Source organism: Ruditapes philippinarum, unplaced genomic scaffold (assembly GCF_026571515.1).
Source record: "Ruditapes philippinarum isolate M1 unplaced genomic scaffold, ASM2657151v2 ctg4937_1_1_1_1, whole genome shotgun sequence".
In the NCBI taxonomy this organism is placed as follows: Eukaryota; Metazoa; Mollusca; class Bivalvia; order Venerida; family Veneridae; genus Ruditapes; species Ruditapes philippinarum.
This window is the reverse complement of record NW_026853821.1, coordinates 3,545-30,330: the sequence shown is the minus strand read 5'-3', so window position 1 is coordinate 30,330 and position 26,786 is coordinate 3,545. Positions and strand designations below refer to the sequence as shown.

General features: G+C 31.2%; 1 protein-coding gene across 1 annotated transcript; it reads left to right on the top strand.

The window, feature by feature from the left end:
- On the top strand, positions 1 to 26,786 carry LOC132738041 (uncharacterized; the record flags this gene model as incomplete). Its single annotated transcript, XM_060725463.1, has 15 exons — positions 1 to 264; positions 2,238 to 2,299; positions 2,635 to 2,931; positions 3,748 to 3,875; positions 4,092 to 4,326; positions 8,536 to 8,655; positions 8,942 to 9,019; positions 9,373 to 9,400; positions 9,571 to 9,659; positions 10,909 to 10,987; positions 11,216 to 11,304; positions 13,072 to 13,150; positions 13,366 to 13,454; positions 14,777 to 14,858; positions 26,696 to 26,786. Coding segments are annotated over exons 1-15 (1,560 nt in total), but the record flags the coding sequence as incomplete, so codon positions are not given.

Genomic DNA, 26,786 nt, shown 5'->3' with positions numbered 1-26,786 from the left:
ACTACCAAAGCATCTCCCAGGGATCGAAACCGCGCCAGAGAGGTAACTGGATTAGAAGTCATCGACTCTAACCCCTCGACCACGGAGGCGGTTAGGCGCGTCCAACGTGCAATAAGGTTTTACCCTGGTTATCTGAAACAAACTACAAATGTGCTGTTGGACATGTAGACATTAAGAAAAATACAAACTTCCTTCATTAGGATGTCTACTACAGAACAATATATAGGGTGTTGATCAAAATCTGGATGGAATGTCGTCACGAAAGTTTGTATATTATTTCTTTGTTATAAAGCTTATTTATCTTTTATAAAATGCATGGAATGTTAAGGAAAGTGATACGAGACCGGCCAGATAGTAGAAAACTGGCCAGTTTCTTCCAGGGAGAAGAACCTTGAACATATTCAAGAGCTGTTTTGTCGGGTTTGAAGCCGAATGCCACGAAACAGAAAGTGTCATACCGCTATAGATATCTCTGTTTAAAAGGAAGCATGCAAGTTCGATACACGATTTTAGGATATTAGTTTATTCAATACGTAATGTTCTGCAACTTAAACTAATTAAGCCAACCTGATGTCACCGGACGTCAGCGACGGCAATTTAATAAAGAGTGGGAATGTTTACGAACATTTGGTATTGTAGCACATGGTATAATTATCTAACATCGCCTTGCATGTGTGCATGATGTTGTTGCAACACCTAATATATTCATATTACGGTGAAATTATCAGTGTGAGTGAGGCTTAATAAGAATATAGGTTGTTACTGTTACGTCTCAAAATTAACACATTATGGAACTGGTTGTAATGGGTTTTCTTAAAACAAAAAGATTTTTTAAAAGCAGCAGTCATGCAAATAGAACTTAGATCGTAACCATACATCGAAATATATAAAAATTTCTTTGAATAACAGACATTAATGTCCTTGTTGATATCATTAGACAAGCAGGAAATGATGTAACATCTGCTTGTTTAAAACTTCAAACTGACAATACAAATACTTTTGCAATATGAAAAAAATAAATATTAAAAAAAAACACACACACATACCCCCCACACACACATACCCCCATGCATCAGGAACACGCGCGCGCGCGCGCACACACACACACGCACGCACGCACCAACACCCACACCAACACACACACACACACGCACCAACACACGCACACACACACACACACACACACACACACACACACACACACACACACACACACACACACACACATACATACATAACAACCACAACAATAACAAACAACATTTCAGCGGATTACTACTTAGCACTTTTGGGTTTTATTGGGGAAGCAATAGAAAACAACCAAAAACACAAAATATATATATCCAAATTTTAACCGGGGCTTGGTTTCCAGTTTTTCTGTCTGAGTTTGACTCAAAAAATATGGCCATTAGAATTAAGTCATACATAGCGGAAAAAACCCTTAAATTTCGGCGCAATTTTTAGATGTAAGAATTGCTTTAAGCGCAAAAATATGATTATGCAAAACTTTAAAAAAAAATTCACTTCTCATGATTTTTTTAATCAATCATATTTACTCGGACGCTTAATTGTCTTTACTTTACCAATCTTCTCTGAAATATGCTTTTGTTTGGTTAATTAATGTAAGTGCTCATGTGATAGTGCATTCCGAGTCATTTTATTCTTTCGTAATCGAGTGAATTCACTCTCCTATACGGAGGTTCCTGTGTTTATTTTATTTTTTTTTGTTGGTATTTTTCATAGAGGGTCAGACTCACGAATGGATTTTCCCATGGACTTACATTATGAATAATGATCCCTTATTCTACGTACAAATTGAGTTATCACGTTTTCGTGGACGTTAGTGGTAAATGCAAGCTGCTGTCCCCGTCACTCGCACTGACTGAACTAGAATTGAATATGAATTAGAATTTCATCTTTTAACATGATAATGTGACATATTGAACACGGATATATCTATTGACCTTTCCATATCAGAAGAAATGTATTATTATTGCAATTTATTTATTTATTCCATTCAATGATTTTGAAAAATACATGTTTATAAAATGGCAGTTTCATTAAATGTGCATGTGTTTAGATATCCGCGGATACTGTAATACCATAAACTTATAACCTTACAACTTTTGTTACTTTGCATCTATCTTATTTATTGATTGACACAACATAATACAAATCATATCTCTTTTATCTTAGTTTAGATTATCAAACTGTTTTTGGCCTTTTTTCTATCTTAGGCTAAGGATGAAATTAGGCCCGTCCTTGCTGTGTTTCTTACATATAATTCATGGATTTTACGGTAAGTAAACAGTCAATGTGTTTGTTGTTAACAATTCTTTATCAAGTTATCAATTTCAATGAATCGAAATTAGCCATTGCTTATTTCAATTACAAAATTTCAATTGAGCTGATAAAAAACGGCAAATTAAATCTTTTTATTATATATAATGTTTGATTCATTTGTTGCATTAATATTTATCTTTTTTGTTTAGAGATACCTCCTAAGTTATTCATTTACAATGTGTTTTTTTTTTCGATCAACTAGTATTGTTTTATGACAATTATAAGCCATGTGTTGTGCATTCTGTTTTATAGATTTGTTGATATTTTTATCAGTTGTTTTTACAATTTCAGGCAATATTGAACTGACATGTGGCACTGTTAACCCATTATTACCTGCAAACGTAACATGCGTGTGTCAATATGTTGGAAACGGTATATCCTGGTTTCATCCAAACGGTACAAAACTTGTGAACTGCTTTCAATCATTTCAGCAGTGTTTTCCAACGATAAATGGCTTTATGTTTTCTATTGACTCAGCATCCTATCGGATGACTATAATCAACTATAGGTATAGCGATTGCCTATATTTTTCATGCAGGGACATAAGCGATAGCACTATTCAGATATCGGCAAGACCATCACCTTCAGGTAAGCTACCCTGAAAAGGAATAAGCTATGAATCATATACCTTTGTAGGGACATTGCTCATTGCCTGTTTATGAAATTAGATTTGAGGTCAACATGTCAAAGGTAAATGTCACCGTTGTATTTTTCCATTTAAAGGGAGAGTGAGAGATGATCAATAACTAATGAACACTTTTGCGGAGAGTCCTAAGATAACATCTGAATGTTTGTCATTGGGCTGAAATACATAAAGCTTGTTTCACTAATGGCAGAAAATTACAGTCTTTAAATGTTGACATTGATCTTCTTTAGAAGAAGAAATCACTGAGCTTCATGTCATAAGGAAAAACAAGGTCATCATGACATTGATAGCAGCTAAAAGCCTACCCGACTATTTATAGAGACTATGATTTGGTTTTAGTCATGGCCAGCGGAATACCATATTTTAGGATTCTTAGATCAAAGGTGTTGGTAACAGTGTCATAGACCACTTAAAGTTAGATCAATAACTTTTGCAAACTTTGATCTGAGGTTTTCATAATTGGTGTGTAGATTGTGCATGACTAATAGATGGTTGACACATTGCCTGTATAAATACTTGAATAATTAACAGTATAACTGAGTCATAATGTTACTTTTGCATGTCATATGAAACATTTATTAATGCAACACTTTGACTAGAGACACATGTGTCCTATAGACACATTCTTAGTTTATGAGTATTGTTTGCATTTCTACTTTTTTTTGTTAAATATTTTACACTTTTGTGTGAATTAGCATGTACAATTTACTTTAAATGGAAACTTGTTAACTCGGATGGTGTTTCATTTATATTTTTAGAGTTTGATTCAACGACACCAGTCTCACTGAATGAACCGAATTCTAACCACTCAAACGGCACAATAACGTTTACCACAGCATGTGTTTTTCAGTATTCGAAGATAAATTACACCTGGTACATTGTCAGTGTAAGTTATTTTTATTTCTTGTCAAAGTACGTTATTCTTATATTGCTCTTCTGAGAGTTAAAATATACAAAAAGCGCGCAATCAGTGGAAATCGACACTTCTATAAACTATTCTATCATGAAGTGGTTAACGAGATTATATGTAAATAAGTGACATAAATAAGTTCATAATATTTTCGTATCACATTTACAACATTTTGTGTGATTATATTTAAAGGACGGGTCTGAAAGGAAGTATGACATTGACAAAGGAAGGTTCGTTTTCGAGTCTAATAACTCTTCATGTAATCAGTGTGCCGGCGATGCACTTGCATCTTTAACAATTGGTTTTAACCACACTGAAGCAGGGGGAAAGGAGGCTCAAAAAGTTCTGTTTCAAGTGAAAATACATCATAAAGAGTATCCTTTGGATGATATTACTCTAACTTCTAAGCATGCGTATATGGTACAAGGTATGATATAAATTATATATAATATTAAGTATTAGTTTTAAATACAAATTAAATGTATTATAATGTTATTTCTTATAATGAAAGCATTTTTTATTTAATGCTTTTTTTTCTTGAAAATATGAAGTTAAGGGTAATTACTCGATGCATGTTTATTAAATATTCAGTTGGTACATCTATGTTAACCTTCTTGATATATACTTATTGTCTAAAGATCGATTATTTAAGTTATTTTAGTGCTGCATGCGCTGACTTAATCTTTTACGTTCAATACATGATCGACATATTGAAAAATAGTATGTTTGTGCAATAATGATTTGATAACTCTATAGTTGTACAAATCGGTTTATTTAAGTATAATGTATTTTAGCTAAGTCAATTTAATATATATTAGAAAGGTTGCTGTTCTTGTTTGGTCGAATAAATGTATCAAGGAAGGTTTATCGGTAAAAAATTATGCAAGGCCGTTAAACAATTTTATCCGCGCATCCAGGCGTAATTGGTTAATCAAGCAATCCAAAGTGACAGAATGTCCGCAATTTTTAAAGTTTACGCTCGGTTAAAGTGCTAAATTCGATTTAGATTAATTTACTTGGAATTTTACAAATGTTTAAATGAAAGTAAAAATATTTGATAACTGTTACAAACAATAAACAAGTGTTGACAGATGTATTTTTTTTAAATTCAAGAAACGAAAAGGTATTTCCAAAATATGACTTTTGAAAGGTTTCAATACAAATGTTTGGATAATTTCATTTCTTGCTGATGATCACATTTTTTTTTGTATGTGGAGGGACGTGTAATAATCAGACTGTTACGACTCTTACCATAACTTAAACATACCATGTTTGGTTATCGGTAGATTGAATGAATCGAAGTAAGTTTTATCTATTTGATAATTTTGAAGGTTATAGTTATGAATTTATATGTCGAGCTTTTACAAACAGGCCTGATTATGTTTGAGGTAATATGCAAAAATAAACATGAATTAGATATGGAGACAGTTTCTTTAAGATATTTCCTTCATAGAGAAGTAGGTAATTATAGTTTGATAAGTTTTACTGTGGAATTAAGTTAGGGGACGTGTTGACTATGGGACGGCGTTGACCACAGGACGAGTTTGACTAAAATGGAGACGGGCTAACATTCGAGACTAGGGGACGAGATGATACGGAATATTCTGAACACGATTTATAGGAAATAGTTCATCTATGATTATACCAATGTAAGAAATTAAATTTTATCACAAGAATTTCTTGGTATTAAAGACGTTTCGCATTTATTTATTTCACACGTGTAGTATTAAGGTATTTCTTAATCTCGTCAAGCACCTGTTATCATGAAAAATAATGGGGATTCATGTTCATGTGATGCAAAGAATCTGACAATATTGTTATTTGACAGATTCGTTTATGAAAATTGTCAAAAAATATTATTTATTTCTTTCGGAAAAAAATTATATTAAATGACAACTTATATCACATCCTATTTTCCTGAGCAAGAACATTGATTTGGCGATATACTTCACTTTATTCTATAAACAATAACAAAATTGTATGAAAGCATAGAAAGACTCGCAACTTTAGAATCACAAAACTACAGTCACATGTAATCGATCATTAATCAATTACATGTTTACATTTTATGTAATTGATTAATATTTGATAACACTATAGAGTTGTGTAATGAAATACTTTCGACAAGTTTGGCAAAAAAATATGATAAATTTACATAATGATTTCATTCGATTAAATGCATTGACAATGAATGATGTCATTTAATATGTTTTTCATTTATGTTATACATACGTGTAAACACTTATTGTTGTGTTTTGTTTAAAGTTTATCAATTTATGGCACAATTTTATTACATGTTATCGAAAATGACTTCGATTATAAAATACTTGAAAAAAATATTTGATTACAATCGATTACGATTACTGATTACAATTACACCAACCCTGGTACGCAAGGATCGCTCTGCGCCAAATAATCTACTTTTATGTTTGCTGGAAAATATAAAGCAAACAAACAGAAAATAAAAATAAAAAAATTGTAAATAATCACAATAAAACATGCTTTGGAAATATAGACATCTTAATGACTTTGTTTGATAAAAAAGAAAACAAAGGGTAAAAGAAGAAGAAAAAAAAAGAAAATAAAACAAGAATGATTAATAATTTCAATGAAGCATAAGAAACAGAAATTGAAATTAGATTAGAGAAATTGACGTAAGTCTTTCAATAGCTACGCTGTCGATGTGCAAATTAAAGGAATTAAATCTTTAAGTCATCATTTTGACGTAACCGTTTAAAAAATTAGTGCAGCAATTGTATTTCATTCGAAAGCTTAGACGCAAAGAACAAAATGCGACAACACACTTTTATGTATATTTACATATTTTTTCTGCAAAACTATGATTAATTATAACTCACACTTTAAATATATACTGTGACTATTATGGTTTTTATTTCAAGGACAATATCCAGAACTTCACTTCTAAGCATTAAAGCATTAAGCATGTGACAAATCATAACGCGAAATATTTTTGAATTAAAATGCAAGCGTCAAAGTTAAAATTTAATTAATCATCTAAACGGTATGCAACAGATATGTTTGAAACGATAGCTCAGTGGGCGTTTGATCAGAGCAGTTGAATGTCGCTTGAATCCAGTAAATAAACATATTTTTGCTTAACTTTTAAAAAGTCACCATAAACACAGTTTAAAAACATTTCTTTCAATCGCAGTTGTTCCTTATTTGGTTCTGAGTTTACAATAAACTGTTAAATTCAAAGAAGTGTACTTCAAACATAAAATATGCTGATATCGTGTAAATGAATGTCTGCGGGCGTTAAACAGAACGTATATGGAGAAAAAGCGAAACAAGCATTTCAAATGATTTGCCATGGTTATAAACCCGTAAAATATAACATTTTTAAAGAGCCTTACTCTTTCATCTTAATCTGATCAGACTTTTTATTTTAAGACAAACAAAATGTATTCTATTCGTATATAAAATCCGCATTAGCAATCATACATAATTATATTAGTAATACGCGGACTTGTTATAAAATTTCCGTATTTTAGTAAAATACGAGTAGCGTTCAACAAAAGTTCAGTATAAAACTTTTATACGGATCACCGTTTGCATTAGAATGATACGAATTTAAATAATATACGAATGATTTTTTTTTAATTTACCGGGTTTTTTTCCGGTATATAAATGATATACGGGTTTTCGTACATTCCCATATATCCATATATTTTTTCGTAGTAAAATTGATATGTGAGTGATACATCAACTTGTGTTATGTCAAAAACAAACATTGGCACAACTACCCAATCAGTGAAAAAGACAAAGTCAAGATGGTGTTCTATCCGAAATAAACATTTTCTGTTAAAGTGACATTATGCTCATATTTTCATAGTCAAGTTAAGCTGAACTGACTATATATTTCAAAAGATTGACTGTTAAAATGGTGATTGACCAACTGTTCATATTGGAAAATGTTTAGGGTAAAATTTAAATCTGCCTATAATATAAAAAGACTGCCCCACTCTTTTAACGAAATGAACGTTGCAGATAAATTCTAGCGGGTATTTACGAAAATTCCATTTGAATCCATGCGTCGTTTATTGTTAATGTGAAATAATTTTTTTATATTGAAAGGAATTATGGTAAAATGAAAAGTAATTTTGACATTCACTTGTTCACTCAGTTATACCATTGGATGGGCATACTGTCACTTTAAAACTATCTTAGCGGTTTAAGTTGATATAAAAATGATGATTATTTAAATTATTGTAAACAATTACGTTTTAAATCTATCGTTCTTTTAGATGAAATAAGATAACAGATAATGATAACAAAACATAATAGACTGCCAACAGTTTTGTTTTGATAATTTATATACTATGTATATCACAAACTTGAGATTTATCAGTGCAGTATATTTTTACAAACATTTATACAGACACAGTTAGTGTAATGAGTTTATGACCACTGAAGTCTAAGTCAAATGATTTTCTTTTTTTTTTATGAACTGATTGTGGCGTTTTATATATAACACTCAAATTAAGTTATTCCCAGTTAAAGATAATAACTTTATTTAAGTTTAAAATATTAAACATAAATGCTTCTGTTTTGCTTTGCCTATAATAGCTATGTGTTTAAACATTGTGTTTATTTAGTTTAAAACAATTCATTTTAGTAAATGATCACAGAATGAGCACACCTGATAACACTGACGATAACATTTATCCTATTGTTATTGCTGCAGTTTTTGGTCTCCTACTTTTCGTTTTAGGATGTGTGATTTGTATCTTTTGCTGTAAGTTTTGAATTGTTTCCTCTTTTTGTAATAACATTTATATGACACTAATGATTGTAAACGCATTGTTGGACATCATGCAATGAAATGTATAACATTTGTTACTCTATGCAATAAGAATGATATTTGCATTACATGTGTATTATGGAAATTCGATCACTGTATGCTCATTAATATACATGTATTAGCTTAATAGTCTAAAATTTAATAGTCTAAGATTAAGATATCTTTAACGCTAAACATATATTTTAAATGTTGTTGCAAGAATTTCTGTGCTTTGTTGTAGGCCGTAAAAAGATTTATAAAGACAAGAGGGATTCAGATGAGATTGTTACGTCATTGCCACCTGAGTATCAATCACTGTGTAATACATAGTAATTACTGTAGATTTATTCTGACTAAAAGAGAAAAAAAAAAAACAATATAGTATCAAAATATACGGGAAACAAATAATAGCTTGTAACTTAAACATTTCTGATAAATTTTTCTTCTATGCTGTTGCTTTCAGACGTACACTTTATATATAATTAAGAGTAAAAACTCTCGTTTAAGGTTTAAGCTACAGAATTATTTTGTGCAGATATTTTGTTTGTTTTTTATTCTAAAGGCATTTTTTTAAAAAAAATATGAACGTTAATAAACTTTTGAGTGTCATTTTAATAGAATATACTAATGTAACTTTGTAACTTTCATTGATTGTAATTTATTCTTTTCTAGGTTTTAAAGAAAAGGAAGACAACAAAAGGTAAATTTACCAATATTTATAATATATGTCATATGTGGTTCATATCTAAATATCCGTCCCGAGATTTCATATCTGAATATCCGTCCAGAGGTAGGTGATGGAAGCAAAGAAATAAATTTTGCGATCACTCTGTTGATAACGATAACGATTATTAATCTCTATTTTTGCAGTAAGGTACCTGATCAAGTTGATGATACACACGGGAAGCAGGAAAACAGCAATCACTCGGAAAATGACAATAAACCGTCAGAAACACAAGGTTAGAAAGACACACAAAAACATAATATGCAGCTTTTCGACAAATTGAATGGAAACTAATAATGATACATGAAGAATTTCATTGCATCTTAGTCTTCATTTCAAGTTCGTTTTTTACTGATTATTATTATTTGCAGCAAATAATAAAAAAACAACAGAGAATAACATTTAAAAATATAAATATGAATTTAAGCTTGTTAAAGTTATTCGGGCACATTACCGCTTTACATAAGTATTTCAGTAATATACCAGTGAAAGGAAAATAAAAGCGCGACGTTTAATTCAAAATAACTACTACAGCTTAACTATCAAATCTACTTACTCTTATTCCAAGAAACGTTCGCTGTGTTGTAACAAATATACGATTTAATCAAACTAAGCCATGATGAACACGCTACTTATATGATACTTATCTGATGTGCAACAATTGCGAATTTGAACTGGCGTGAAATTATTTTCCACCCGATTAGAAGCATGTAACAGGGCATTGTTAAATGGCTTATGGATTTCTCGTAGATTGTGTTAATTACAAGCCGAAATGTAATTCGATTCCTGCTCGTTTATATTGCCTCACCTTTTATGCCTTACATGTTTTTTTTCCTTACAATTTATTCATTCCAAATACATGCGAAACTACAAAGATTATAGAGCGCAAAGAATAATGTTTAAAAACACATTAGCCTCAAAAAGTCATTTGTATGAAACTCTTTAGAAATGTCAAAGATGTGTTTAATTATGTTCAAATAATGGATTTAAAGTATCTTAGATGTTTACCAGTATCAGAAAATAGCGCTAAATGGGCAGTAGTATGTGATTAATGTAGCAACATGTAATCAAAGAAGTATTTGAACGTCCTTACAAAATACTTATTCACCATAAGTAAACCAATTATTAACGAAGGAAAAGAAGCCAAGATAAGACATCTATTGGACGAATCAGTATCTTTTTTTTTCGTAAATGGTAGCAAATTATCAAAAGTTTAAAGTTTTTGTGAAATAAAAATTAGAGGAATTTTTAGGCTTAACGGGTCTTTAAACAAATAATTGTGTGCAATTTAAAAACATCTCAAACGAACAATTGATACTATTGAACGAATTGATGAATTTGATATCTATCTATCAATTCCATGACCGTAGTTATTATTTTTTTCTCCATCTTCTTAAGGAACTGATACATTTCTTTGAACAAATTGAATATTTATGTATTAATTCCATGACCGTAATTATTATTATTTTCTCCATCTTTTGAAGGAAATGATTTTGACAATGCGTCTTTCTTAGAAGAAAATAACGATATACAAGACAGTAATGATGTCAATCCAAATACAAGGTACAGTAATATGTGTTATATCAGTATCAGTATGATAAAAAGTTTAAATCTTTCGTTTATTGATTGCTCTTTAAAGTTAACAGAAACTAATGGTAACAGAAATGATCAATGAAATTTAAATTAATATTATGGTACGTTAGTGATGGAAGCAAATAAACATTTTCAATGATATTATTTTGCGATCATTCTGTTGATTATGATAACGATTATTAATCTCTATTTTTGCAGTAAGGTACCTGATCAAGTTGGTGATACACACGGGAAGCAGGAAAACGGCAATCAATCGGAAAGTGACAATAAACCGTCAGAAACACAAGGTTAGAAAGACACACAAAAACATAATATGCAGCTTTTCGACAAACTGAATGGAAACTAATTATGATACATGAAGAATGTTTTTGCATCTATGTCTTCATTTCAAGTTCGTTCTTTACTGATTATTATTATTTGCAGTAAATAATATAAACCAGAGAATAACATTTAAAAATATTAATATGAATTTAGCTTGTTAGAGTAATTCGGGTACATTATCGCTTTACATAAGTATTTCATTAATATACCAGTGAAAGGAAAATAAAAGCGCCACGTTTAATTCAAAATAACTACTACAACTTAACTATCAACATAATTGTTGTGTATTCATGTTATGTGGTATTTCTAGTTTCTTCTATTTGACCTTTTTCAACTTGGGTGGTTCCAGTATTCCTACTTGAATACTGTATAATCACCCTTAGGATATGTGGCCTGCTTTTTAAATTTGTCTTTTGACGTATTATCTGTGATATGCAGACTTCATAACCTCTGATCCCCTTTCAAAATTCCATTTTATTAAGTTCCGCCCATTGTTTTCTCGTTTAGGGCACATGCATTTGTTTACTTGGGGACCATATGCCGCTTTTCATGGAATGGCACTTACTTGTCACATTGAAGGTTCCATGATGACCGCCATATAACACATCTGCGGATGTTTCAAAATTCCAAATTGTACCAGTTCATGTTTAATGTTGAATTCTGCTTAAGCCGGTGCCAATGGGCGTGGACGGTAACTTGCACTTTCCAGTACCGTCCATGAACAGGCTCAATTAAACCGAGCCTGCAACATTTTCAATTTCGCCGTGTTGGGCTTTCTTTAGGGATTCTGTTTATATCTATTTTAACTCTTATTCCAAGAAATGTTCGCTGAATTTTAACAAATATATATATATATATATATATAATATATATATGTTTCAACAAAAATCAATCGAAACCATGATGAACACGCTACTTATATAATACTTATCTGATGTGCAACAATTGCGAATTTGAACTGGCGTGAAATTATCTTCAACCGTTGATTAGCATGTAACAGCGCATTGTTAAAAGTCTAATGAATTTCTCGTAAATTCTGTTAATTACAAGCTGAAATGTAATTCCATTCCTGCTCGTTTTTATTGCGTCACCTTTTTTGCCTAACATGATTTTTTTTTCGTATAATTTATTCATTACAAAATCTTGCCAGGCCTACAAAAATTATAGTGCTTAAAGAATATTGTTTAAAGACACATTATGTCTCAAAAATATTTTATATGAAATTCTTTAGAAATGCCAAAGATGTGTTTAATAATGTTCAAATAATTGATTAAGCGTATCTTAGATGTTAACCAGTATCAGAAAATAGCGTTAAATGGGCAGTAGTATGTGATTGATGTAGCAACATGTAATCAAAGAAGTATTTGGACGTCCTTACCAAATACTTATTCACTATAAGTAACCCAATTATTAACGAAGGAAAGAAGCATAGGTAATACATCTTTAGGACGAATTGATATTTTTTTTGTAAACGGAAGCAAATATCAAAAGTTTAAAGTTTTTGTTAACGGGTCTTTAAACAAATAATTTATTGCAATTTAAATACAACTGAAACGAACAACTGTGCTATTGAACTAATTAATAAATTAAATATTTATCTTTCAATTCGATGACCGTAGTTATTATTATTTTCTCCATCTTCTTAAGGAACTGATACATTTCTTTGAACAAATTGAATATTTATGTATTAATTCCATGACCGTAATTATTAATATTTTCTCCATCTTTTGAAGGAAATGATTTTGACAATGCGTCTTTCTTAGAAGAAAATAACGATATACAAGACAGTAATGATGTCAATCCAAATACAAGGTACAGTAATATGTGTTATATCAGTATCAGTATGATAAAAAGTTTCAATCTTTCGTTTATTGATTGCTCTTTAAAGTTAACAGTAACTATGATCATTCAAATTTAAATATATATCATGGTAGGTTAATGATGTAAGCATATAAACATTTTCAATGATATTATTTTGCGACCATTTTGTTGATAACGATAACGATTATTAATCTCTATTTTTGCAGTAAGGTACCTGATGAAGTTGGTGATACACACGGGAAGCAGGAAAACAGCAATCACTCGGAAAATGACAATAAACCGTCAGAAACACAAGGTTAGAAAGACACACAAAAAAGATAATATGCAGCTTTGAACTTGCCTGAAGTTTTTTTGTATCCGCTGATTTGAATGTAACAGTTTTGTATCCATTGTTGAAAGACTTCAATTCTCGTACATTATGTTAATAACAAGCCGAAATATAACTTCATTTCTGCTCGTTTTCATTGAGTCAGCCTTTTTGCTTAACATATTTGTTTTTTTGTTTTTTTTTCATATAAATTGTCACCACAAATACTTGGCGAGCCTACAAAGATTTTAGTGCATTAAGAATACTGTTTAAATATGTATTTAAGCTTGCTAAAGAACATGTATATTGAGTATATTACCAACCGCTTTACATAAATAGTACAGTAATAAACCAGTGGCAAAAGTAATAAAACCGTGGCGGTTAATTCAAAATAACTGCTACAGCTTAACTATAAAATCTACTTTCTCTTATTTCACGAAACGTTCGTTGTGTTTTATCATAGAACTTATATGTGTCAATAATACGATTTTATTAAACTAAGCAATGATACAAACGCTACTTAGAAAGTTTTGATCTGATGTGCAACCACTTTGACTTTGAGCTTGCGTTTAAATATTTTCCCATCCACTGATTAGCATTTTACAGCTTAGTTACCATTTCTTAAAGTCTTATGGATATCTCGTAGATTCTCTTAATTACAAGCCGAAATGTAATTACATTCAGGAAAGGTTTTATTGCGTCACCTTTTTTGCCTAGCATATTTATTTTTTCGTGTAATTTATTTACCACAAATACTTGCCGAGCCTACAAAGATTAAAGTGTGTAAGGATTAATGTTTAAGACTCTTTATGCCTCAGAAATCCATGTAGATGAAATTCTTTAGAAACGTCAAACATGTGTTTGATAATGATTAAAAATCGATTTAGTGGATGCTACATGTTAACAGCCTACAGGCCTAAGAAAATAGCGCTAAATGTGCAGTAATATGTCATAAAGGTGGCAACATGTAAACAAAGTAGTATTGTCGCGACCTTACAAAATACTTTTTCACTGTATGTAAACCAGTTACCAACAAAGGAAAATAAGCAAAGATAATACATCTATAGGACGAATCAGTATTTAGTTTTGTAAACTGTAGCAAGATATTAAAAGTTTAAAGCTTTTGTGAAAAAAATGACATCATTTCTGAGACTTAACGGGTCTTTAAACAAATAATTTTATGCAATTAAAATACAACTGAAACAAACAATTTTACAATTGAACGAATTGATACATTTCTAGGAACAAATTGATTATTTATCTATAAATTCCATGAATGTAATTATTATTATTTTATCCATCTTTTTAAGGAAAAGATTTTGATAATTCGACTTACTTAGGAGAAAATATATACGATATACAAGACAGTAATGATGTCAATCCAAATACAAGGTACGGTAATAAGTATTATATATCAGTATGATGAAAAATTTAAATCTTTCGTTTATAGATTGCTTCTTAAAGTGAACAGAAACTCGTGATAACAAAATTGATCATTGAATGAATATTATGGTATATTAGTGATGTTAGCAAATAAACATTTTCAATCATTAAAATTATTATTATTTTGCGATTATTCTGAGGATAACGATAACGATTACCAATCTCCTTTTTTGCAGTAAAGTCCCTGATACAGATGATAAGCAGGAAAACAGCAATCTCTCTGGTTGTGACAATAAACCGTCAGATACACGATGTTAGAAAAACCCAAAAACATGATATGCAGCTTTTCAACAAATTGAATGCAGACTTATAATTACATGTATACGAAGAATTTTATTGTTGCCTTGACATCATGTCAAGTTCGTTTTTTTGCGGTAAGCCGCTTTAGTTATAACAACATCTGGAGAGACTGATCAAATTTTGAGGAAAACAGCCAAAGAACTAACGCTTATTTGCTGCTGCGCAGTACAAATAGTTCTCAAAATGAAACAAACAATTAACAATGATTCGAAGATTTTTCATGTGCTGGGCCATTATATCATAATGTAATTTTATGTGATTTTGATTACTCGAATGAGATTGTGAGAATAAACATTTTTGAAAATATTAACATATGCTTGTATAAGTACACCCGATGTTACTTCGCTGAATTCCGGAACAATCCAAACTACTCCCTTTTATAGGTACAGTCTACGCCGAAGAATTACTGCGTGGAAATTGTGAACAATCGTGGTTTCGTGTGATTAGGTCGTACAAAGTGCAAGTGTTATTTTGTTTTAGGCTTAACTTATACAAATAAATATATGTCAATGTATTTTACTTTATTTTACAAATGTTCATTAAGGATTTGTCGTGAAGAAGTGATAATTGAATGTTTAGCAGTATCGCGCATGAATATATCTTTGAAACGACGTTGGTAGAATACGAAAGACCGGTGGTGAAATTTCACGGTCACGAATTCATGATTTCAGGATTTTAATATTCCATTACATTTAAAGTGAAAAATTGAATTTTGAAATCGTGAATTCGTGAATTCATAATTTCACGATTTCTCTTAAAAAAACTGAATAAAAGAAATAATGAAATCGTGAAACTGTGAAATAATAAAATCGCGAATTCATGAATTTGCGATTTATAGTTTCACAATTTCTAATAAAAATCCTGAATAAATGAAAAAATGAAATCGTGTATAATTCATGAATTCACGATTTCATTATTTCACGATTTAACTTTAAAAAATGAAATCGTGAATTCGTGAATTCATGAATTCGCGATTTCATAATTTCACGATTTCTCTTTAAAACCTGAATAAATGAAATAATGAAGTCGTGAAATCGTGAATTCGGTCTTCCGTAGTGGAACGTCATAATACTCATAATGAGCATTACAATATGCAAAAACTAAAGGTACAGGAAAGTATCAAATATATAAGGGCATAAACCACTCTCAGTGGTGAGCTAGCTTTTCACCGACAATATGTGTGTGCCTTAAAACGTTACATCTGCATACATTATTTTTGCAAGCGTGCATTTTTCCAGGAATAAGGCGTGATTTTACTTTTTTCAGTTTATCAATTTCATCGTTAACTACTTTTGCTTGGCTTGTTTACATGAATGATGTTTTGATATTGTATTGTATATTCACATTTATAGTAGATTGCATTTTTATCCCCCGCCGAAAAGGCGGCGGGGGATATAGAAATAGTCTCCATCCGTCCGTCCGACCTTCCGTCCGTCCTTCCGTCCGACATTTTTGTCGTAGTATATTTCAAAAAGTATTTGAGGTATCAACTTGAAACTTCATAGATGGACAGACCTCATTGAGAAGGAGTGCAGTGCATAAGAATGATAACTCTATCTGCATATTTTTTGAGTAATTGCCCTTTGGTATTTTTCAAAATTAATTTTGGTCCAGAGCATAACTCAAAAAGTCTTTGAGATATCAACATGAAACTTCATAGGTGCATAGATCTCACTCAGGAGGTATGCAGTGCACAAGAATGTTAAGTCTACCTTTCATATTTTTTGAGTTATTGCCCTTTGTTATTTTTCATACTTAATTTTTCACCTGAGTAGAGCTTAACTCAAAATGTTTTTGAGATGTCAACATGAAATGTCATAGATAAATAGATCTTATTTAGGAGAAATGCTGTGTGCCAGAATGATAACTCTTTGCTATATAACTTTTGAGTTATTGCCATTTGTTCTTTTTCATACTATTTTGTCCGGAGCTTATCTCAAAAAGTATTTGAGGTATCAACTTGAAACTTCATAGGTGGATGGGTCTCATTGAGGAGGAGTGCAGTGCACAAGTCAGAATGATAACTCTACCCTGCATAATTTTTGAGTTATTGACCTTTGTTATTTTTCATAATTAATTTTTGTCTAGAGCATAACTCAAAAAGCCTTTGAGATATCAACATGAAACTTCATAGGTGCATGGATCTCACTCAGGAGGTGTGCAGTGCAGAAGAATGATAACTCTACCTTTTATAATTTTTGATTTTTTTCCCTTTATTATTTTTCATACTTAACTTTTCACCCGAGTTGAGCATAACTCAAAAGTGTTTGAGATGTCAACATGAAATGTCATAGGTGGATAGATCTTATTCAGGAGGAATGCTGTGCACAAGAATGATAACTCTTCCCTATATATTTTTTTAGTTATTGCCCTTTGTTCTTTTTTATACTATTTCATCTCAAAAAGTATTTGAGGTATCAACTTGAAACTTCATAGGTGGATAGATTTTACTGAGGAGGGATGCCGCACACAAGAATGATAACCTACCCTGCATTATTTTTTCAGGTATTTCAGCCATCAGTATTCACATAGGTTTCAAATCTGTTATCACTTCAGTCATCAGTTTTCATTACCAAAAGACCTCTTAAAATGGAATTATTCTGCTCTACAACACATATACATTCTTCCAATGAGCAAACACATTTGGCGGGGGATGGCCATGTTGACATGGCTCTTGTACTGTTTGCTGTGGCTGTTAAATGTATTTCATGCAGGCCTTTTTTAAGTTTTGATAGTTGTAAGTCTGTAAATTTATTTTTGGATTGCCGTCTTTTCCATATTATATAACCCAATAAATTACATTTTAAACCTTGTTCAGTATTCATATATTCAGAGATGGATGGATTTGCAACATACCGAATTTCTCATGGTATAAATACAAATTTGATATTAAATAATAGAATTGTACATTGATTAAAATTGTGTTGAATTTACATGGAATTTGATTTACACTGAATAATACATGGAATCTGAAATGCACTGAATTTCACATGAAATATGAAGCACACCGAATCCCACATAGAATTTGAATTGTACTGAATTTCTCATGGAATATGAAGCACACTGAATTTCACATGGAATTTGAATGACACTGAATTTCTCATAGCATTTGAATTGTGCTGAATTTCTCATGGAATTTGAATAACCGATAAACAGTTTCCGAAGTAGCAGACGAAGGGCTATTCTTGTCAGTTGAGTTTCAAGTAGAGTAAACAGGTTACATACCTCTCAGTATCAATTGTATGTAAAATGGCGTGACAGGCGGTAGGTTTAACAGTTAATTGAAATTCCTTCGGTGTCAAAAGGCGGAAAATAGTCTGACTACCTATGCTTTACAATTCTCGGGCTTACCGCATACAGCACTTTCAGCGCTTTGATTAAAATAATTGTTATTAGTCGCCGGTAGAAACCATATTTGTAACAGTTTAATATTATATCTATGGTAGGAGAAGGCCTTAAAATCTGAATGTAAAAACAAATCAGTTATTGAACAATTAAGGACCACAATTATTTTTCATAATCTTAAAAATTCACACATAAGATAACGTTGCTTAATGAAATGAAATATACAAATATTGACATCTTAAAAAGCAATTTACAATTTTCAAAAATTGAATTTATAATGTATCTCTATGGACCAGTCATTGAATTTAGGGATACTTTTTCTTTTTTCTAAGTGTCAAACGTTGCTATTTTATGATAGATAGATCATGAATGATATTTGAAATGACACTTTCAAATTATTTGGTTTCTTATATCTTATGAGACCTATTACATTTCATTATTTTATCTAATTATAAACAAATTCTCCCTGTTCTTTTGTAAGAATCACGTGACTACACGTTGTATGTTATTGTAATAATAGTAACAGTTTTCTGATGAGACATACATGTAACTTGTAAATAGTTGGCAAATGTATGGCGGCTGATAAGATGCAAATCATAGTAATTTTGCATAAATAATTACAAAGTTATCTTTCATTAATCAGTTTCATATTTTATATCATTAGAAAGGTCTGTATACTCATAATTTACACATTAAATAATAAATTTTCAAAACCTTTTTCATTTTTTCTTGGTAAAGGGTTATAGTTCGCCCTTTTTGCCAACGTTCAATAGTTTTGCTGAGGTTGACCGTTAATTATTTGGCGGTAATTATCAGATTCTGAAATATATAATACAGATTTCGATGTCTGATATAACGGTAAATGTATAAGGTGAAATACAAGTAGAATTACAAGCATATCACCCGCCTTACAAAATTATTCAAACTTATGAAATGAAAAAATGCTAGAAATGAAACACACGATTTATCAACTTAAGTTTCATATAGTTAAAAGAATTAATAAAAAATAATTTTATGAAAACTACAAAAAAGATTTTCAAAGATTCAAACTTGGCCTACTAGGTCACAACTTCGTCATACTTACCACTAGGCCATCGAGCAATATTAATTGATTAAATTCGAGATCTAAACTATCAATAAAATCTTTAGTATTAATCATAATAATTTACGTAAACTAACGAAACACATCCCGAAAATTAATGAGTCTCAGGTCAATATTGCCAAACAATACTTGCTTATTTAATAATCATAGCAGTTCCTTGACAATATTGCTAAGCAAGTTTGGTTCAAATATGATGTTTTACTGTGAATAAACAGTTACTCAACATATTGTTCCTCTTCTCTTTATACTTAAACCATTAATAAAACTGATGTTTTATTTATTATTGGAATGAAATCAGATTTTGTGAAAGGGCAATTGCAACTTATCGGGCCTTTTTGTCGGTCATAATAGCCGATCATTCCGATTGGTATGAGGGTGTTTGATTATCAACTAGAAATGTGTCATCATGCCACCATCATGCGGAATGCAGCCAAAATTTCAGGTGTTATAATATTTAGTTCCAAATTTGTTTGCACAAATTAATTTTTTTTCATTTTAAATTCAAAGCCCTTAAAACTTTTCAATGTTAACACAAACAATTTTTATACAATGTTGAAGGCACTGAAATTATTCAGTCTTAACCTTTTGTAAATTGCATATTGCATATTTGTAGCCAAAATAATGGCTACATACATTTCCACAAAAGTATGAGTGCTGAAACTGAAAGTTCAAGCATATTTTATGAACACCTTAATAAGTCTTGATTTATAAAAGTCATATGTTTATTTATGTACATATTCATATTTGTTGTAACTAATAACATCAAATTCAAATATGGTATAAACTATTTAATACTACATCACATCATTAAAACATACTTCCTAAACACAGCAAGTGATTTTTACATACCAACTGATTTTATGCTTTCTGCACTATTTGTTGACATGATAATATTGAACTTTACAACAGAAGGTACAGTAGAAGCACTATGTAAATTGTCTTTAACTTACGATTTCTTAATAACTTACACATCATTTTAGAAACATCTACGATCCTATACAGTGTAATAAAACCTTTTTTTCTACATCCCAACCCATTTGCACATACACGCCCGTCACAAAAGCTTTTGACAGAGCATTATTGATAGGCATGAAATAGTGGATATGCTCTAGGCAATATCTGGATAATATCTGAATATTTTATTTTGACATTGACCTTGTAAATATTAACATAAGTTACACATGTCACACTTGTAGTCATGATAGTTATCATTTGTGTTACAATCCATCAATAAATGATTACTGAATCGTACCTGTACACAAATTATGACTTCTTCTCCGTGTGATCTGGATTTTGGTTGCAATGACCTGCATTATAATACGCAATATTTAGCCTTTAAATGGTGAACATTTTTGCCAAGTTATATTGAAATCTCTCTATGCGTATAGAAGTTTTGCTACGGACAAGCGTTTTCAATGACCTTTTAGTATGACCTTGACCTTTGACCTGGCAACATAAATAACTGAAGAACTATCTGGGTGTTATTGTATCACTATGATGCCGTTTTTGGACATATAACGTTACGATTCATCTATAAAAAAATCGGACTTGTCCAACAACCTTGCTTAAGATCAATTATATTATTAACATATCCACTTCTTGTACTTTTACATCTTGCATATGCCTTAACAGATATGCACATACTTTGGAAGGTTTTATATAAGTTACCTTTGATGCCATTTTCTTTTGATAAAAACTATTACAACTATCTATTAATTGTATGAAAAATTTGTTGAGACATATAATTTGCAACTTTGTTTTCTTTTAAGAATACGGTCAGTGACTGATTTTAGGACAAAAGCATTATCTATTGTAAAATATCTAACTTAAAATTTGATCGACATTCTGAGATTTTTATACATTTTTGCAAATAAGTTCAATATGTTAATAAAAATAAAATTATAATAATTTTCAACATTGTTTATGTCTCCTTTATATATAATGTGACAATAATTGATTTCCCTGAAAAAATAAACCTTTGAACAATCTGACTAATACAATGTACATGTACTACACTATCTTTACCATAAGACTAATATAATATGACCCGGTTGATTTCCTTTATTATAGATGATTTATAGCTACTCAGACTTTATCTTCCGTTATAATTATAAACTTTTTAATTACCTACTTTTTCAGTCTCTTAATTTGGTTGAGTCATAGATCATTTAATTCTTTTGCATAAAACTGTTTTCTTTTATTGTCACACATAGTCTTGTAAAAGGTTTTGTTCTGTAACAGTTTTTGTGTTTTTAGATGTAGTGACATTTTCTTCAGATCTGATACTTCAATAGCTTCTTTACATTTTGTATTTCTGACGTTATCAATCCAGTTAATCGTTATCAAACCATTTTGAATATGCCGTTTTTATTTTGTTGAAAAATCCTGCCAAACACTGCATTGTTGTGCTAAATAAACAGTTGCTGCATTTCATTTTAAACAGGGTTCGTGATTTGGAAGGAATTGTTATACATATACGTTAAATTGATTACGGTGCATTGAAATTCATTGTATCCTACGGATCTACTTGATCTTACTGGATCCAGTTGACTTTCGGAAATAGATTTATAGTTCTCTGGTCCCAATCAGTGAAGAAGACAATAAAAATGTCATCGTTGATTTGTGAGACATGATAACAGAGAACAAACTCTATATATGCAAATATTGAGCCTGTTTCAATGTGTAGTGCAGTTTGTGACTGTATATAAACACGGGGGAGGAAGTGTTACACGAAGGATGGAGTTCTTATGATAACATGTTTAGGAGCTCTTGTGATAACTGTCACGGAGTTCGTCGGAAAACATCTGTATATATTACAAAAACACTCGTTAAAAATGGTTATTTTTATAATTCCAAAATGAGTTTTAGGTGTTAAATTAAACTTTAATGATTAAGCTTGTCTTACATCTTGTATTATGTGTCAAAAACTAATTCACAGGCTGTTTTTCATCGCCTCTTGCTTCAAATCTGGTAGTTTTGAGTAAAATTTCCAAATTACTTGCCAATTCACAAGTTTTGACCTGTTTATTTCTGGTCTTCATCCTTGCCATACATAATTACCTAATGATAATGCAAAATTGCAAACATAAAGCACCGGCTAACAGATTTATACCTGATTTTTCAAATGTCCCGGAGTTCTTGTGATAACTCTGAAGTGTCACAGAGTTCTTATGATAACTTTTGTTAATAGTTATTGCCAGTGTGTTTCTTGCGCTAAATCACGGCACGTTTTGGCTTGTTTTATAAATTCAATGAGACTGTAAATCATCATGAAATGCAGTACGCTCATCCTTTGCACAAAAATGTGGATAAAACTTTGGTCTTAACTGTCTGCAAAGGATAAATATGTGATAGGCTATCGTCTACAGTAAAAATTGAACCAGCGGCTACTGATATTCAGCAGTATAATGGCTTAAAATAGAGAAAATAAGAATCCCTAAAGAAAGCCCAACACGTCAAAATTGAAATTGTTGCAGGCTCGGTTTGATTGAGCCTGTACATGGACGGTAATGTTAAGTGCAAACTACCGTCCACGCCCACTAGCACCGGCTTAAGCAGAATTCAACATTTAAACACGAAAATGGTGAAATTTTGAATTTAGAAGCATCCGCAGATGTGTTCATACGGCGGTTATCATGGAACCTTCAATGTGACACAGTAGTGCCATTTCATGAAAAGCGGCGTATGGCCCCCAAGTAATAAAAAGCTTGTGCCCTAAACGAGAAAACAATGGGCGGAACTAAATAAAATGGAATTTTGAAAGGGGATCAGAGGTTATGAAGCCTGCATATCACAGATAAGACGTCAAAAGACAAAGTTAAAAAGCAGGCAACATATCCTAAGAGTGATTCAACATTATTCATGTAGGAATATTGGAACCACCCAATTTTGAAACCACTAAACAAAAATGTCTCAAAACGTACACGTTGTTTTCAGTTTCACATTTTTTAAGCAACCACCTTTCTTAAGCAGACAATATATAGGAATGCTTCCCTTACCTAAGGGCTAAGTAATTTGTATCATTTTATACCATAATAAATAAGTATATAACCATGGGCATTCAAACTAGAATTCCCCAGGTGTTGTTTGTAAGTGTCCGTGTTCTCTAATGTAACTTAAAACAACAGACAAAACTTTGAAACATATTTATCGCTGTACTATTATAACTGATAATTTACATAGAAAACAAATGTTTCTCTGATTGATGCAGTAACATAGATGCTTAACTGAGAAAACATATACTGTATGCCTGGATGAAAATGGTAAAGGGCAAGACAACTGCTAGGGGCCGGAAACTGCTAGGAAACCAGTACATAAATCCTTTTTCCAGTCTACGAAATCTGCGTCAAACAACAAAAAAATGCTATGAAAAAGAAACGGGGGTAAGAAATAATATCTCTTGAACTAAAATTCACTCAAAACCATTATTATATATCCTATTTTTTGCGCAAAGGATGAGCGTACTACATTTCATAATGATTTACAATCTCATTGAATAATAAAACACGCCAAAACGTGCCGTGATTTAGCGCAAAAAACACACTGGCAATAACAAAACTTATCATAAGAACACTGTGACATCTTCAGAGTTATCACAAGAATTCCGGGACATTTGAAAAATCAGGTATAAATCTGTTAATAGGTGTTTTATGTTTGCAATTTTGCATTATCATTAGGTAATTATGTATGGCAAGGATGAAGACCAGAAATAAACAGGTCAAAACTTGTGAATTGGCAAATAATTTGGAAATTTTACTCAAAACTACCAGATTTAAGCAAGAGCCTGTGAATTAGTTTTTGACACATAATACAAGATATAAGGCAAGCTTAATCATTTAAGTTTAATTTAACACCTAAAACTCATTTTGGAATGATGAAAATAATCATTTTTAACGAGTATTTTTGTGGTATATACAGATGTTTTCCGACGAAATCCGTGACAGTTATCACAAGAACTCCTGAACAAGTTATCATAAGAACTCCATCCTTCGTGTAACACTTCCTCCCCCGTGATAAAGCTGTTCTGAAACCATCATTTTTGTGATGGTGGATGAGCAGTAGCTATGCTTTCATGACTGTTCTGCTAGGCGCTGTGGCGTAATTGGACTGGCATATCGATGTGGTGGTAAGTGTGCATATATATTCTTCTCATATATATATATATAGGTAATTCTGTATTTAATGCCCATGGAAACCCCAACATAATACTTATTCCAGATTAAGTATTTTACCGAAGTATTAGATTCGCATTAAGGTAAGAATAGTATGGTCTTGTTTTTGTGCTATCAGAGAAAGGAAGGAGTTATTAACATAATGTGCACTCTTTCAAGATATTTCCGAATTTGTAAAAAGACAATTTTGAAAAGAAAGAAGAAGAGATGAGTTTTGCGATGACCCCGGAAGATGCGTTAAAATTCCGTATTCATTGAATACAGGTATAACTTCCTTCACAATACGACGACATTTAACAGCTGTTCAGTAAACATAAATGCATCGAATAATATTTCAGTTTAAACATGTCATTAGTTTAAACCACTGCATAACAATTAAACTAAAAACTAAAACAATTAAATCTCCGTATTTTGGAACATTTGAATTATTGAATAATTACATTGCATATATGTTATGCAGATTTCAAATGATAATTTTCATGCAAACAATACATATATATCAATAAAAGTTAAAACAAAACACTTTAAGGACTTATATACAAGAACTTTGCATCGACTTATTCAAATTTGCTTTGCTTTAATAGATTGAATTAAGAGCACAATGTAAGATAATTTACTCTACTAGTATATGAAACAAGTAGATTTTGTCATTTTATGCCATAGAAATGATTAGTTTAAACAATATTTTATTTATAAGTATTACATTTACATGATAATTGACAAGTAATAAATAGTACGGATTGAGTAGTAAGCTTGAAAGCTTTTTTAAAAACTCTTTCCGTAATCACTATCTCAAACAGTATGTAAAATGGTAACAATTATATGCATTTTTGAGTTAAATATACATAACATTTTCACTATAAACTTGCTTCTTTACATATACAGGAAAGTTAGCAATTTACACTCTGGTTTTCCTAATCGAAACGACCTTAATAATAGAATATTGACATAAAAATGTGAAAGAAAACCCTATAGTTCTATAGCATAAATACACGTAAGTGATAAATGCACAGATTAGCACGTTTAAACTTTTCAAGAAAAATAATAGAACTTTTAAGCATGTTTTAAAAAAAAATTTAAAGAAAAATAAAGAAATGGAAACGTTAGTTAATTGTTGAAATTGTTGGGATGGTAGGAAATAAGAGACAGATTTGAGAGAAAGAAAAAGAAAGACAACAGGAATGGTCACTAAAATACTATGGAGTTGATGGAACGAGTTTACAATGAAATGATTCTATTCTTATTTCTCAAGTTTGTGGGCGTGTGTGTGTGTGTGTGTGTGTGTGTGTGTGTGTGTGTGTGTGTGTGTGTAGCAGATGTGAATTTTAACAAGTTATTAAATTCTTAACTTTTCATTATTTATCATTTTTTAAAACATGATGGGTCTTTAAATCATTTATTGAATCCAACGTGGTGGGTCTTTAAAGTTCGTAAAGGTGAACTGTAATCAATATTTCCCTCGGGCTTTCCTTATTGTTGATTGGCTCTTTCGTTTTGTCTCGTCCAATCGGAACTTGCGTTTCAATGGCTTGTGGTCACATGGTATAGCATTGCGGGAGAAGCCGCCATGTTTAACTTCAGAGGTGAGTTGTTGTAAATGGTCGTGTGTTGATTAAATTAAAATTTGTACGGTTTTGATATAAATTTGATAGGTTGGATATAGGATTGAGGTTGGTATAAGGTTTGTACTTTGTACTGGTTGTATGACATTGTGGATTGTTCGGCTGTTGATGTTGTATATTGTTATTTCTTCGCGTTTCAATTGTCGGTTTTGACACTCGCGAAAAAGCATTGTAATTGCTGGTCTACAACTGCCATTTTACTTCTTATTAACATCTTGCATGAATATGACTAATTTAACATTACAGCACAGTAATTATTCACAGTGTGACAGTTGACAGTGGAGTGGAGTTGAGTGTTTTGTCAGGGTTTTGTCAGGGTACTTGTTTTACAAACAAG